General features: G+C 45.3%; 1 protein-coding gene across 1 annotated transcript in view; it reads left to right on the top strand.

Moving 5' to 3' along the window:
• LOC104084335 (chromosome unknown open reading frame, human C1orf21) overlaps positions 1 to 15431 on the top strand; it is a gene marked incomplete at its 5' end in the record, with an annotated part of 48477 nt that extends 33046 nt beyond the window's left edge. The window contains 3 exons of the mRNA XM_009588157.1: positions 2233 to 2309; positions 5984 to 6044; positions 14666 to 15431. Coding sequence (XP_009586452.1) covers positions 2233 to 2309; positions 5984 to 6044; positions 14666 to 14704 — 177 coding nt within the window. The remainder of the gene's footprint in view (positions 1 to 2232; positions 2310 to 5983; positions 6045 to 14665) is intronic.
• Positions 15432 to 16280: the final 849 nt, after the last annotated feature.

Here is a 16280-nt window from a genome sequence, read left to right on the forward strand (position 1 = left end):
AAAGAGTAAATTTTGGGATCGTGAAGTCAAGTAAACTGGAATTTCATTTTCGTCTTCCTGTGTGAGTCGGTTAATATTCTGAATATTGCTGTGGGACCCAGAGAGAGAAGGCAACGTAAATTTTCCTTGTGTCTTTCTATTTGTTCCTAAGTGACAGAAGTTGGAAGGCAACGTAAATTTTCCTTTCTATTTGTTCCTAAGTGACAGAAGTTTCTTGAGGCTGGGATTTGTGCTGATTCCAGCTACTGATAGAGCTGCACTGACGCCAAACCACAAGCAGAGGTGTGGAAAGCCGGGTTTGCACCACCGTGATTTATCACAGCTCCCGATGCAGGAGCTATAAATCGGAGCTTCCCTTCCCTTTTAATTGAGGCAATGGATTTGCAGCAGTTTTTTGGTGGGGAAAGGTCTGTGCCTCCAGGTTGACAGTATGCAGAGACAGAAGATGGCCCAGAATTCACCTTGTGTTGCAGTAGGTGGGCAGGAGGTCTTACGGCTGCAGAACGTGCCTACCGCTAGGCCATCCAGATGTGCCATCCCAGATGTGCAGTGCGGACCCTTCCCGCTTTCTGCCTCTGCGTTGTGGCAAACGAACTGGTGGAGCAGATTTGAGGCGCGGACCCTTCCTGCTTTCTGCCTCTGCGTTGCGGCAAACGAACTGGTGGAGCAGATTTGAGGATAAAGGCTCACCTGGTGCATGAGGTTGGGATTTAGCCGATTTCTGAGTTTGGTGTCTTCTCCGTGAGACCTATCCCTCTCTCTTTATTTTGCTTGACAGTTGTACGAGTCGTACATCAACTCATATGAGTTGTGTGACTACGTACGTGCATGTTCGCCACAGACCCAACGTGCATGTGCGTAGTCATCCCCAGTTAACACTGTTAAAATTCGAAGATGCTTTGAAAGCAAGTGGTTTCGTCTTCTGTTCCGCTGCTTTGACTTGGCATCATGGGATCATGGGCAGGCAGTGGCTGGTGGGATGTTTGTTAAGGCTTGGAAGAAAGGCTTGTTTCTCTCTCACTGTTATTTTCATGCAAGACACCGTTTTCTGTTTAGGAGGATTAGAGGATATGCATTAAACAGTGTTAAATATGCTGAGGCAGTTGATGTTTACAGCCCTTGTAGAATTATTCATTAAAATATTAACTGCTAGACAGCCTCTTTTTTTTTTTTAAATTCAGTGATTTAGTAGCCCTCTTAAAAATCATGTTGTGTGATTCAGACATTCAAAGACTAAATAAGACAAAACAAAACCACCAAAATTACCCACAAAAGCACTAATTCTTGGGTTTACATTTCTTAAATTGTCATGGACATGACATGCCTAAGAAATTCAGACGGATTTGTGGAGCGGGTGAGCTGTAAGATTTGACTCAGCTCTCTCCCATCTGCACCAGCAGCTTTCCCTAACACACAGCGCTGGGAAGATCTGGAAGGGGCTGTATCCTTCTCCGGGTTTTTGCAGACAATAGGTACGTGTGCGCACTAAGCTTTGGTTTACAGAAGCTTCTGGCACGAGGACAAGATGTTACCTTAAAGTGCTGGCTCTCAGCTAAACTCTTTTCCCTCCCTGTGCCTTTTTAAAGAGGTTTTTAAGAGGCTCTGGTCCTCTGCGGAAGGACACGGTTGTGTTCTTGTCTATAAACATATTCTGGTTTGCTTCCTTGGGCCCCTTGTGTCCAATTTTCTGGCGGAGCCGGTCAAGTCTGCCATTGCTGCTCTTCTCGCTGTTTAATGTATGCTTTCTCCCGCATACGGTTTTCCACGTCATGCTAATGTTTCTCACCTCTGTTCTGAGCAAACCTACAGGCCTGGGGTGGGTCTGGGGCTCTGCCTTTTCGGTGCCTTGCCTTGCTCCGTTAAAGGTGCCTGTTGGTGTTATTATCGATACGACTCTACGAGGAGCCGAGCCGCAGCTGCACACCTCGTTTTCCATGGGGAGTTATTAGCCAGCGCGGTGTTTGGTCGCGACACGTCCTGGATGGATTTCAGCCGGTGACCCGGAGGCAATCCCCCAGGCCACCGAGCCAGTGACATTTAAAAATTGCCCACTCAAGGTCATTGCATCAATTGTGTTGCCTTTAATTTCGTTTTTGATGAGCTTTTTTCATTTGGTTGTACAGGTAGAAGAGCCCAGCGCAGTGTGACACCGTGATGACAAATGCCTGTCGCGCTTTATGTGCTTCATAGGTACTGATGGTATCTCTGTTGTGTGTTTTTTGTGTGTTTCAGGAAAAAAGTGCCAGTTCAAATGTAAGACTTAAATCTAATAAAGAGATCCCCGGATTAGTACATCAACCCAGAGCAAAGTAAGTTCAATTTTTTTTTTTTTAAAAATCGTAATAAAAATAAACACAGGATTAAGCAGTATCTGTGCGATTCCCAATTACTGCCTAGCAAAAACCAATTGGTGATTCCAGCGGCCCTAAAACCATGCTCAATTTAAATAAAATAAGTAAGGTCACCTGTGTCCCGATACCAGCGACGCAGCCAGGCAGTGCTTGTGCCGGCATCCCCGCAGCATCCTCTCCTTTGCACGGCTAAGATGCAGGGCTTAAAAATGTGTGAGATGCGTCTTGCCGTGCCTTATAGGAGTACCATTCTGTGTTATTTCTCAGCTTTCCATACAACCTACACATAAACAAAATTATAGATGCCCTAGTGTTCCTAAATACTTCCGATTAAGTTTCCAGGGAAGTATTTGCTAGCTCTTGGCTTAGGTTAGCAGCTGTACTGCCTGGGATTAGGAACGGTAAACTTCTTCCATTTAAAACGGTCAAGTTGTTTCTTAAAATGAGGGTTGTTTTGTAGCTGAGAGTTTCTCCATCCTTCGCTCGCAGCTCTGTGCTGTACCCTGGCTGAGATCAGTCAGCGTTACATACGCCATGAAATATTTAACTCCTGTGACAGAGCTGGTTATTGATATTAGTAACTCGTTTCTTATCTAAATCACTGTTACATTTTAATTACTAATTGGATTGAAAATAACAGATTACATGGAGCCATATATCGGGTTCGTAACGAAGAAGTGATAAAGCTTTACTGTTGGATTTTGAACAATAGCGGAAATGCAGTTCTTTATGCCGTGCCTTCGGGGCACTTATTAACTTAAACTTGCTGCATACCAAGTGCGTTGTACACGGTTTCAAGTCTGGAAACTTCAGTAATTTCCTAATCAACTGACAGTATAATTCAGCCTCCTTTCAAAAGGAAAAATCGAGTGCTTGAGCTGTAATTGCAAAGAAATTCACAGTAGGGAGGTGGAGGTAAAATCACCCTTCAGCAAAGCTGTACTTCATTATTGTGGCTTGGTCCTTCCCAGCAGGGTCAGAGATGTATTTAAGGTGCTCTAACAGGAGGCTAATCAGCCTGGGCTAAAAAAGGGACGTTTCTTTTGATGGGTCATCTCTTCTGGTGCATCCACGGCAGAGGGACTGCGTGGGGTCGGGGGTCCATTCTTTCACCAAATTCTGATTTTAAAAGTCCCCGCAGAAATCAAAACTGACCTTCATTCACCAAAAACCCAAAGATGGCGCGTTGGCAGAGGTAAATGTTTCTGTCGCAGTCCTGCAAAAATAAGGAAACGTCTCGGAGAGTTACAGAATGTAACATTAGGTTGTGGGGTAAAACTCCGCTGTTTGCCCAAGCCTCTGCTGTGTACCCAACGTACATGTTTATGAAGTGGCTACATGTGTTTGAGTTGCTAATCGCCAAGTCAGCAAATAGCCGTTATCATGCGCAATTTTTTTTTAAGGTTTATCATCTGAAAACCGTGACGATTCTGACTGCAATGGGGGGTGGCATTGGGTGGAAAAGGGCTACTTAGCTAAAAGGGCAGAAATGAATAGGTAAATCGTTAGATACATCTTTAGAACAGGTGTTATTTCAAAACAAAACATGGACTATGTACCAAATTACAATTTTATGTACAATGGAGGGAGTTTTAAAATGTCGCCTTTATCCCATCTTTTGGCAAAATGTGTTTCATTGGCCTGCCGTGAAACATCTAAAAATGCATTCTCGTGCCTTCTGATGTGCTTCTTACAAGGAAAATTAACCCCATGTTTCTATTTGGGGAGAGCTTTTTCTTCTGAAGGGCTACCCAAGAACTCTGCTTAGATTTGGTGGTTTTTTGACTCTTCCAGTTGTTAACTGTGCCGGTTCCCCACCCTGCCAAGGATTTTATAATTTTGCACAGCTCCTCAAAATACACACTGTGTCAGCATTTGTATGTGTGTGTGTGTGTTGCAGCTCTAAATCGTAGCGCAGTTTTACTGCCCAGCCAAGCTTTTCTGAAGATCACGGCCTGCCAGGGCTTTAGGACCTCCTGTGGGACTTTTCATGTGTATGGCAACACAATACTCCTTTTTCCTCCCTCCCCCTTCCTTTGGTTTCCGTCTAAATTACGGTTGGGGTGAGTCACTACGGTATCATCTCATTTTATTAGAAACTGGATCTGTGATGTCGCAAAGGCAAGAGAGTGTTTCTAGTGCTTGCCTGCCCAGAAAGGGCTGTATTGCCCTAAAGCCCTTCTCCAAGACACCTGAATATGCAGGTGACAGGGTGGGCTGCCCCAAAGAAGCATTTTTCTCCCCAGTCTCAGGTGGAGGTGGGAACCTGAGGGACAGGCAGACAGCTGGGGACAAAAACTCCCACAGCCACTGAAAGGTGAATTGTTCCCTCTCCTGAATTACCAGCTTTAGGTTTTAATGCCACTTCTGAGACCTTCCCTTCTGAACTGAGCCTTCATTTATGTCCAGCATAAGCAAATCATTGTATACGTTCATCCCGATAGTAAGTGAAGTATGAATGCTGAGCTTTGTAGGAAAGTGCAGCGTGTTATTGGGCACTTGGGAAAAGTATTAACTCATTACAGCTGAAAGGGTCATGCCAAGGAAGAGGAGGCTGGGGTGGGAATTCAGCTTTTAGTGTCGGAGAAAATCTCCGAGAGCTGTGTCTCCTTCTCACCCTTTGGCATTGCTGTTAACACTGGCACCAGTCTCCCGTCCTTCCTTTTTAGCATCTCTTTTTGTCCCACGTTGAGTCCCTGGTGCTTTTCTCCAGCCCGCCGTGGGCCCAGGCGCTCCTCCCTGCTGCGGTTCCAGAGGATGCTCCAGCTTCACCTTCCCGAGGGATATCGTTATTTCAGGAAGGAGGCTTTCGCTACCCTCGAACGCAAATAAAGCAGACACGCCCCAAATACCGTCTGCCATGCATCCTCATCTTTGCCTCCTCGTCCTTTCCTTTGCGTCCGACCTTCCTGTATTTTTAGCTTGCAGGTCCCCCTGGGGAAGGACCTGTTGTCTTGTGCCACCATCAGCGTTTTACAGACTATGAATAAGAGTGTTTTCCAGCCCTCTTCACTAACGCAAAATCGTATCACTAACCCTGAGCCTCTTGGTGCTGCAGAATTAATTGAAGTGAATAATCTGCTGGGTCCGCTCAGAGCAGTAAGGACCACCCGTCTGGGAGAAGGAGGACCAGCCTGGTCTTCTAGATGTTCTTGGGTGTTGAGCGCAGAGCCCCGCTGTAGCAGGGCAGGCGGATCTTGCAGTGCGAGGCTTTAACCTCACGTTGTAGGCATCTCATTTTGTGATGGCGAGGTTGGCAGGCTTGGAAGACCTTCTGCCTCAACACAGAGGGGGCTCTCACTGGCCCAAGGGAAGGTAGCGGGCTATTAAGTTTCTGCAGCCTGCCTGGAAAAGGGAATAGTCTCCTTTGGATGCATGTGGGTCCTAGTTACCAGCCCAAGTGTGGCACGCATACACAGAACTAAATGCAATAATTTTTCTGTGGGCAAACAAAAAAAAAAAAGGGAAAAAAAGATTAAAAAATTGTCATTGTAGATGAAAGTGTAAAGTGATTTATTTTTCACGGTGGTGAAAGCTTATAGCTGAGTCCCTCAACAACCCTGGACTGCAGCATCAGTATTTTAAAATGGAAGAAATCCTGTTGGTACTGATACTCTTCCTTTGCCTTTCAGCATGCACATCTCTGAAAGCCAACAAGAATTCTTCAGAATGCTTGATGAAAAAATTGAAAAGGTAAGACACAATAAAGTAAGCGTACCTTTTCACTCAGGGGGTGGACACGCACGTTTCCCGGCTCCATGGGGAGGACAACCAGACACTGCCTGTTGCAGCGTTCCAGGTTCTCCAGTACTTGGAGGGACTCTGGTCCGAGATCCCTCTTGCCGCTCGTTGGTTAGATAGTTCAAGTGCAAAGACGACCAAAAAGGTAAAGAGGTTACAGGAGGTGCTGGAGAGAAACCTGTCTTTTGTGGATACTCACCAGGCTAGAGTAATGGCAAATTAACTCAACGCAAACAGTCAGGATATACATGGATTACTGGATAAAGAAGAAGAGCAAAGTGAGGTTTTATGCCCTTAGTGACTTGATTTTTCATTTAATCTCTGTGGGAGACAACTGGAATCTTAATGCCAGTAGTATGTGGGATACGCTTCTTGTTTCTTACTGAATCTCTTCAAAACAGCTCCAAAGGTTATGAATAGTGTGGCTGTATGTATGGATAACCCTGCCTCAGGACCTCCGCTGAGTAAAATAATGATGCTGGAGATGTTTTGAAGAAGAGGGTGAATAGTTCTTTACGTATCTCATTGTCTTGATAGCAGCTTTCGTGTGTTTCACAAGTCTTTTAAATGAGAATCCCAGCTTCTTTGTGAGATAGTAGTGAATAATTGTACCACAGCATAGATGGGCAACTGAGACTTGAGGAATTAAATGGGCTATTTGGATCAAGTCTAGATCTCAGCCTTTGCTTATACCTTGAGCCGATGTTTGCTCACCAATATACTCTCTACACTTCATATTTTGGAGTGATGCATCTTATTTAATACTTGATATTAAATATTTGCTTCCCCAGTTGGAATAAAATAATTTGTACTCCCCAACTGTAGTTTTGGGTTGCAGAGTAGGAAGGAAATTTTTACTTGGGTGACTCTGAATTTCTGCCATTTTTGCCACACTCCTGGTCTTAGGAGTTGGAGTGCTACAGTGGGTGAATCTCTTATTTGTGGCAAGCAACAAATTTGTTACACTACTCTAAAAAAAAAAATATTCCATGAAAGGAAAAAGTTAGATGCAGGGGAAGAGTGGAAGTGAGGAGGAGTTTGTAGATTCCTGAGAAGAGTATTTCTATACCAGTATTTCACAGGAGTAAGATTTTACTTAACCTATATGCATTTAAAAGTAGTATTTCTACATATCCATAATATAGCTACGTCTCCTTTGAATAAATGCATACACCCTATAAATATTTAGATGCTTTTCCTGGACATACCACCTTCCATAATACCAGCGAAATGGATTTTCCAAAGATCTATCTTATCTACATACCAGACCATCTGATGGCTGTATCTAACTATGAAATGAGGTTGGTTTTTGTTTTTTGAGATTTGTTTCGGGACAGTAATACCATTCATTCACCAGCTGCCACATTGAGACGCAGTTGACCGTGTCTCCTCGCTGTTTGGACCATGCTCTCAGATGCTTGCAGGTGTTCTGCAGGGCTCTTGTACTAATTTATCTTCTAGATCAGGAGACTGCCTACTTAGAGGACATACACAGTTTTATCTGTCAAAGGGAGCAAGATGGCTCCCGTGCATTTCAAGCTGCTGACAGTTGATGGGATTGGCAGGAGTTAATGCGCAGCTGAAAATGGGATTTGCTTTCTCTGGGGACCTCCTGTGCCTGAGGAAATAGTCTTCCTAAGAGAGCTTTTGGGCTTTTTATATTAATCTTTGCTCGCGATACATTGTTTTTCTAGGTATCTGCCACAAGTGCCAAAAAGATTGGAAAATATGAGGGGTTTTGTTTGATCCCTAAATAGCATTTTGAGTCCCTTCTCCAGGGAAATGGGGGACAGCAGTCAAACAATTAAAAGAATTGTATCACTGAGCAGCTCACCAGTTACGGCTGAAATAGTCTGCAGAAGTGGGGGGGTGTTGCCTACAGTTGATGAGGTCCCAAAACATGTTGTAATGTTCACGTGGTAATCGTGGCCATGAGTGGCGTTGGGTTTGTAATGGAGACACGCTGTCCATCGCTGACTCCATGGGCTATGTCTACAGAAACTCTGCAGTCAGAAGCAAAACATCCCTCAACTTGCATTGAAATCCCAAGGGGTGTTAGGTCACCTAGTACAAATGAGTAACAACAACTCTAATGTGTGCGCTGCGAATTAGAGAGGAAAATTAAATGGGCGTTTTGGACTCAGCAAAACGATTAAATGGACAGGCAGGTCAGCTAAAATAAAATTTCTGCAATCAAAGTGTGAAATGGGAAGAACACAGGCTGATGTTTTAGCAGCTGAAAATATGAAGTATTTCTGAATCCTGGCGATCAAAAAAAGCCTTAATGAAATGGTCTGGAGAATTTCTCTGAAAGTCTAGCCCCTGTCGGTACCCAGCACGTGCCCGTACGAAGCTGAACTGCCAAATGCCAACCAAAGCTAAAAACCAGAATGTCAACCCCAACGCATGGAGCTTCTGTCTACCAAAATTCGGTGTCAAAACACTGTGAGGCATTCGGAGGGAGACATCTGTTCCTGTCTCTGCGTGAGTGTCTGTCCCTGCTCGGAGGGCTAGAGCTGAACTTGCATGTATGGAACCACGTGTGATTATGGTAATTCAATTCATGGGGTTTGTTGGAAGGAAGAAATACCGAAACGGAGTCTCGGCACTGAATGCTGAGGTAGGACTGACTGAGAATGTAAAAGTCAGCCTCGCACGTAGGGTTAGATGTTGGTTCTGCTAGAGTCAACCCAGTCATTTCAGAGGCACCAGAATTTGAGCTAAAAAACCCCCCAAAACCTGATGAGAAGCCAGAGTTATAAAGTTACGTGGGCGGTTGGGAGTAGCTGGGTAGAGTTAAGCAGTCGGCAGCACAGGACCCAGTGCTTAGATGTCATATGTAGATGTCATATGTATATGACAGACCACGGAGCGCTTCTTGTGATGATCTTTCCGTGGCGTAGCAGCATGCGTCCAGACAGATAGGAACCAGGCGATTAGAAGGTTGAGCAAATCTCAACGCAGCTGTGGGATGGTTTTCAGGTGAAGGGATGCTGGTGTAGTGGCAGAGGGTGAGCACAGCTTCGGCGCAACACCAAGGCTGGATGTGCACTGCACCGGGAGGGAGGAAGAGGAAAGACCGAGTCACCTGTGAGCAGCACGAGGCCCGAGAGGTGTGGCAAAAGCTGGCTCAGAAATGCTCCCGGCGTCTGCCAGGAGCTGCAGCGAGTCCTCTTGGGATTTCACACTCGCTGAAGTTACTGTGAGTAGAGTCACGGGGTTTGCTTTTGGAGATAAAAAGGCACACGTTTACAAAGAGTTCGGGAAGAAAATGGAGCAGAGACAGGCAGCTCACCTGGTGACAGCGTTATCATGAACATGAGCCGGCAGTGTGCCCAGGTGGCCAAGAAGGCCAACGGCATCCTGGCCTGTATCAGAAACAGTGTGGCCAGCAGGAGGAGGGAGGTGATCGTGCCCCTGTACTCGGCCCTGGTGAGGCCGCACCTCGAATCCTGTGTTCAGTTTTGGGCCCCTCACTCCAAGAAGGACATTGAGGTGCTGGAGCGTGTCCAGAGAAGGGCAACGAAGCTGGTGAAGGGCCTGGAGCACAAGTCTGATGAGGAGCGGCTGAGGGAACTGGGGCTGTTTAGCCTGGAGAAGAGGAGGCTGAGGGGAGACCTCATCGCGCTCTACAACTACCTGAAGGGAGGTTGTAGCGAGGTGGGGGTTGGTCTCTTCTCCCAAGTAACCAGCGATAGGACGAGAGGAAATGGCCTCAAGTTGCACCAAGGGAGGTTTAGACTGGACATTAGGAAAAATTTCTTCACTGAAAGAGTGGTCAGGCCTTGGAACAGGCTGCCCAGGGAAGTGGAGTCACCACCCCTGGAAGTATTTAAAAGACGTGTAGATGAGGCGCTTCGGGACATGGTTTAGTGGGCATGGTGTTGTTGGGTTGACGGTTGGACTCGATGATCTTAGAGGTCTTTTCCAACCTTAATGATTCTATGATTCTATGATTCTATGATCATCATTTTTTGAAAACTGGGCTTGCCTGAAGTCCTATAAATATATTCCAGCAGAGGATGAGCAACAGGTAATAGCAGCAATTAAGCTCAAGGAGAGAGTAGATTAGAAAGACATGGGTCAGAGGTGCAAGTGATTTGCTTGAGCTGAGAAATCAAGGCAGAAATATGACCTCGGAAACCCGAGAAAGACGTGGAGAGCGACTGACACATCCCTCCTAAAGCAAACACAGCAGCCGTTGGATAAATCCGAGACCTGCTGCGTGATGCCCGGAAGAGGAGAAGTGGGTCCCACCAGCCGAGCCGGGATGGGGAAAGTCGCTGCACTCATCACGGTGTGATAAATCCGGGTTTTAAATACCGCCTCTGATTACGATGATAGAAATGCATCCCACTAACAGCATCCCTGTCTGCACGACACCCGCTGTTTTCTGCTGGCTGCAATGAGAAACTGTAGCAAAATTAGGCCATTTGTATTGGTATTTAGGCAAATAAATTAGTTACCTGTGTTCTCTTTAATCTAGTAGTGCAAGGACTAATTTAGTTAGGTATTGCATATGGATTCACAAAGAGTTGCCGTGAAACACAGCAGAATAATTATCACGTCTCTCCTAAACTTTCTCCAGTCTTTTTTTTCCCCTACGTCTCAACTTTATTTGGACCCTGATTGTGCAGGACCACACGCAAACTCCACGTTGCCCCCTAAGAGGAAATGCCATTAATTGTACAGGAGGCTCAGGGTGGAGAGTTAATCCTGGGCACAGACTTTGCAGCCTCAAGTCCACAGACTTGAGGAGGCCTTGTCCCACCAAGGCTTCCATGAAAATACGAAAGAAAAGCAAAACTAAAAGCTGTGACGTATAAAATGTTGAACGTGGAAAATTTAACCCATTTAGCGCTTGCTAGCACAAACATCTTGATGATGGCTATCGTGGAAAATGGTCTGAAAAATGACTGCTTTCTCTGAATCCTACATACGGAGCAGTAAAACGATCATCAGAAATTATTTCCTTTAAGTATACATTATTACTGTAGGCTGTGGCGCAGTGTGTAGGCAGCTGTCTCGCTGTAGGAAAAAATACCAAGGCTGAGAGGTATCATTGAACAGTTGACAAGCAATTTCTAGGATTATATCTGGGGATTGTGGCTCCAGAAGAGAAGCATCTCTGGCTTTGTGGTTTTTTAAAAAAAAAAAAAAAAAAAAAAAGCCCAAACCGATCCAGGTAAGCTGTACCAGAGGAAATCATCACCGGTCCCATCATCATAAGCTGTTTCCTACATGGCTACCGTGGTTTCTAAAAAATAATCACAATGCAAACATGCTCGTGGAAAAAAATGAAGTTAAAAAATGTCATAGCAGGTGAAGATGTCTTGCTACGAACTCTCGTGCGGCTGGTGGATACCCCGAGCCCGGGGCATCGTGTTTCCACTGCCGCAGGGGATGTCGCTTCGGGTCGGGAGATGACTTGGTCTTGAACATCGGGGCTGGTGTTGGGGTGGGCTTGCGGGGATTTCTCCACCGGTCCGCACACCTGACCGCCGGCAGCTGGGTTGGAGACTACCGGTTTGTTGTTGGAGGCCATGGGAGAGATGCCCGGCAGTGACTCGCTCCATCCCCTCGTTAGTAAAACTGGGCATGAAACGTGGGGGGAAGACACAATGCAGCCTCTTGTATCGCATTTAAAGAGTGCCGTTAGAGATAGGAGGGGTTGCTAACCGAAATGTATGCAAGGGCAGAATTATTAGGCTAAAACTCATTAGCAAAGTGGATTGCTCTTAATGACTCTATTGCTTTTTCTCTAACAAAATAAGAAAGGGACAAAAATTAGCACAGTATACAATTCTTTAGTGCCGCCTCCCGGCATTTTCTTCCCATCCTTTCTGCGAGCGCTGTAAACAAAACCAGATTGATGAAAAGGGTTCCCACCGCGGAGCCAGGCTAACGTTTCCCCCTCTGAAAGGGGCCACTGTGTCCCGCAAGCTCTTTCAGCCGTCGCAGAAGAAAGGGCTGCTTGGTGCGGCTCATTTCCCTCGCCCGGGCCCGCCGGCCTCCTCTTCCTCCTCTCCGCGCCAGGGCGGCAGCGCGAGGGCGCCGGTGCCAAGCTGCGGAGCCGTGGCGGAAGAAGCATCTCCCGAGCTCCCTCCTCTCCCTCGGCAAGTCCGCCGGCCGCACAAAAGGCTATTGAACCGGGAAGGCTTCTGCATTCGGGCGGCGTGGGGTTTTGTTTATTGGCCTGTCACCCGCAACAATGGGGAAAAGGGCTTTTCCTGTGGTTTTCTTTTTTTTTTCCTTTTTTTTTCTTTTTTTTTCTTTTTTTTTCTTTTTTTTTCTTTTTTTTTCTTTTTTTTTCTTTTTTTTTCTTTTTTTTTCTTTTTTTTTCTTTTTTTTTCTTTTTTTTTCTTTTTTTTTCTTTTTTTTTCTTTTTTTTTCTTTTTTTTTCTTTTTTTTTCTTTTTTTTTCTTTTTTTTTCTTTTTTTTTCTTTTTTTTTTTTTTCTCTAAAAGGATGTCATCAGCCGTGATGCATGCCCTGGTAGGGGCATCGGGATGGTAGCGCTTTCTATGTGCAGCAAGGGGAGAGAGCAGGGGAATGAGCCCTTCTGGTTTGGGTACAAGTAGAAAGGAGCATAAGGCTTTTTTGGTTTTTTTAATTACCTTAAATGCACACACTTAAGGTAAGGTGTTAAGGTGTTTCTGTGGACATCTACAAAAGTTGAAGTTGGATTTTGAACCTGCAGGGGAGGAAGATGGGGTTTCTCGGGAATTGCCTGGACTTGGATGCACCATTCTCATCTTTCCCAGTGTAGTTCATTTACACTCTCAATCATTAAAACTCATTAAATAGCCCGTGCTATGAAGGGCTATTAAAGGCTAGTAACGTTCCTGTTACTAGCCGCATGCTCTGTGCCTGTGGCTCCTCTGGACGCGGGAGCCTTTAACAGCACCGATGGCCCCTGGCGCGGGAGGAGCGGGGAGCGGTGGGCCCCGGTGCTCCCTCTCGAGCGGGAGGCCAGGTGACAGCTAAAGGAATCTCCTGGAAATGCCGAGCCTGCTGATGGCTTTCACAGCTCTGACGCATGTCGGACAAAGCCTTCGTCGCCACCGGCTTAGTCTCGTGGTTTTGTCCAAGCGCATCGTGGTCCCCGGCATGGAGAAAACCGATGGATTTGGGCTTTGCTGCAAAGTATTTCTGCATTCCTTCTTTCCAAGTCAAATCTTTTATTTTAAAAAATGTATTTTTTTTTCTTTCTTTCTGGGTCAGTGATTGCTGAATTAAAGTTAGGGCTGATTAGTCTCTTGGGGTTTTTTTAACATACTAATAAAACCCTTTTACTAATATATTGGGCCATAGAGAGCTGTTAAAGCACCGCACATCCCTGGGTGTGGGCCCTCCAGCAAAGCGAGCTCCGCAATCCCAGCATCATCGGTGGGATTTTAATTGCAGAGATATTTTGGAGCCTTTGTTCCCAACATGTGCATCCCAAATAAATTGCTGCATCAAGAAACATCTCTCCCTTTTCTTTTTTTCCCTTTTTCCTTCCCCCCACCTCTTTCCAGATGGGACATTGACCAGTTTTGATTTGTGGGGCAACTGGGTACCCCTTGGCTTAGCAGAGTTTCACCCGTTTTACCACTGCTGAGTTGGTCTCTTCTGCTTATGGGGTGTTGTCGAGCTTTTACGCTTTATTGCAGGTCTGAGACTCTCGTGTTTCTCCTTTTCTTCTTCTTCGCCAGCCCTTTGCTCGGCTGCTGGGATTTTCCACGCAAGCACTCGGGTGATACGCCCGGCACACGAGGAATAGCCCAGAGGCTGAGATTTTCAACACTACATTCAAGACGCTTGTTTTACGCAGGATATCTTGTGTGGCGTGTGTGTTGAAAAGCTCAGCTCCGGCTGTTGCCCTGTAGAGAAATGAGGACGTCGGGTTCTCTTCTTGCCGCTCTGCGAGAAACAGCTACTGAGGGACGGGACATGTCCTCTCCAGACCTTCCCGAGAGTGATACCTAGATAGATGCTGCTGCTGCAAGTCTTGCGTTTGGGATGAGATATAAGGCGTAACACGGCTGGTCTGTGTTTCGTAAAGCTTAGCCTGTTTTCTCCCATTGTGCAAGTGTCGTTTCAATACGAATAGTATCTTTTGCTCTTACGTTAAACTCTTGCCGAGGTTATCAATCAGATGCGGTATTCTTGTTCACAGCAGCTGGCTTGCGTTGCTCGTAGGATTACGTGCTTCGTTCCTTTTGCCTCGGAGATTATGTCTTCACGACGCATCTATAGGGTTGTGTCCATCAAGGTGTATCTTTACATAAAATAGTTTTGTAAATTGGTTTATTGGACCCCCCCCGGAGTTCAATGTAGGGGATGAAATGTATGAGATTAACAGTGGCAGAAAGGGAAGGGTCTCCTATCCTGGTTTCACACAAACCTTCCAGAAACGGTTGGAGGAGTTGTGCAAACTCCGTTCCCTATTTTTAAGGTTTCTACCCATCTCTGAACTTAAATCTCCTAAGTCTAGAGAACTGATACGAATTATTAGTAAGTGCTCCTTGATTTATATCTTTCCTGTCTTCACGTCGTCATTTACAAACCGTCTGGCTTTTCTCCTTCCAGGGTCGTGATTATTGTTCAGAAGAGGAGGATGTCACATAGTGCCAATTCTGCCACTCGCACCAGGAGTACTACTGTGTAAATAGATTACAACCCAGTCGAGACCTTTTGGAAGTCTTCTAGAGCGAACAGCACTACATAACAGAAGAAGATCATTTCCACATTATATGCTCCATTCAGTTACAGTGTTTCTTAATGAACAGATGAGGAATATTGCTAAGAACTCGTAAGGAACTGTTTTTGTTGCTGCTAGTTAAAACTTGTTGCAACTTCTCACTTTTTTCTGTGTCCAGATACGCAGCAAATCCTTAAAGTTAATCCAAAAGACGTTGTTGATTTTATTGAGGCTTCTGGCCTGTTTTCTATCAGATGAGGTAGTGTTATACAAAGCTTCCATAAGTGAACATTCAAGCATCTAAGAAACACCCTTAAGCTGTCTGTCAGTCCGCGTTCGGGCCGGAGTGCTTATTAATGCTGGTGATTTCGAGCTTTGGAGATGGGATGTTTTTGCCATGGCAGGCCTTGTTTCTCTGCTGAGAAGAAGCTGAGAAACTATTATCCATTAAAAGCATGTTATCACTGAAATACTGGAAGTGATGCAGGAGCAGGAATTTGTATTTTAAGAGGAAAAAGAGTTTCATTTAATAGGTATCTTAATCAAGGACTAAGCTTGCAGTATTGGCTTTGCTGAGCACGAATGGGAGTGTGATCACAATCATTTTGAATCTCTTTTTTTCTAAGAAAATAAACATTTTACTGTTTTTATGTATTCTTGTCTTTTACCATTCCTACAACGCAATGTTTTAAGGGTCTGGGGACAAGGAAGGCAAAACCAGCCCTCCGCGTTGATGAGTTTGTGGATCTAATCTCTTAAAGCAGCTCTGTGCCAACTTGGGGTAGCTGTTGCGTGTCCTGTAGAGTTTATTTTTCCATATTATACGGAGAGGATATTACCTTCGCAAAAGCAGATGTAATATTTTTAACAAATGCTGTCATGAGTAAAAAAAAAAAAAAAAACATAAGGAAAAAAAAAATACACCTTTTGTATTTATTATTTCAAAGGAGGTTGTTACCTGCGCTGATATTTCTTCCTGCTTTGACACCATATGAGGGCCAGGTTTGCACTGCATCCCATGGAGAAACTTTGTCAGGACGTAGGTTTCTCTATTGTGTTGGTTTCATCTCTCCGATGTGTGTGATGTCTGGGGAATAGACCATGAGGCTGCATTAATAGCATCTTTTGCTGATGTGGCCGACACTTGAGTGGGGCACTCAGCCCAAAGCCCTTTAGCATTGGCCATTTTTCAGTGGACCTTCTGAAAATCAGATCCCTTTAAAGGGTTTCAAGTCCCTCAAAAGTCACCTGTGACTTCTGAAAAATCTCTCAAAATATTAGGGAATTTCTTTACTAAAGAGATTTCTTCCAGTGTTGGCTCTGAGTGGGGTTGGACAGTCCACATCAGAAGATTTTGTTCCCTATCAGTGCTGTGCCATACCTAGAATATATCAAAAAAAGCGCAACTTCCTCATGCTTCCGCCCCTGCACAGGATTTTCCTTTGGCTTTCGGGCAGTGGGGCTGGGGAGAGGGACCCGGGAGTTAGTCATATTCGTGCAGGA

Source organism: Fulmarus glacialis, unplaced genomic scaffold, assembly GCF_000690835.1.
Source record: "Fulmarus glacialis isolate BGI_N327 unplaced genomic scaffold, ASM69083v1 scaffold3120, whole genome shotgun sequence".
Lineage (NCBI taxonomy): Eukaryota > Metazoa > Chordata > Aves > Procellariiformes > Procellariidae > Fulmarus > Fulmarus glacialis.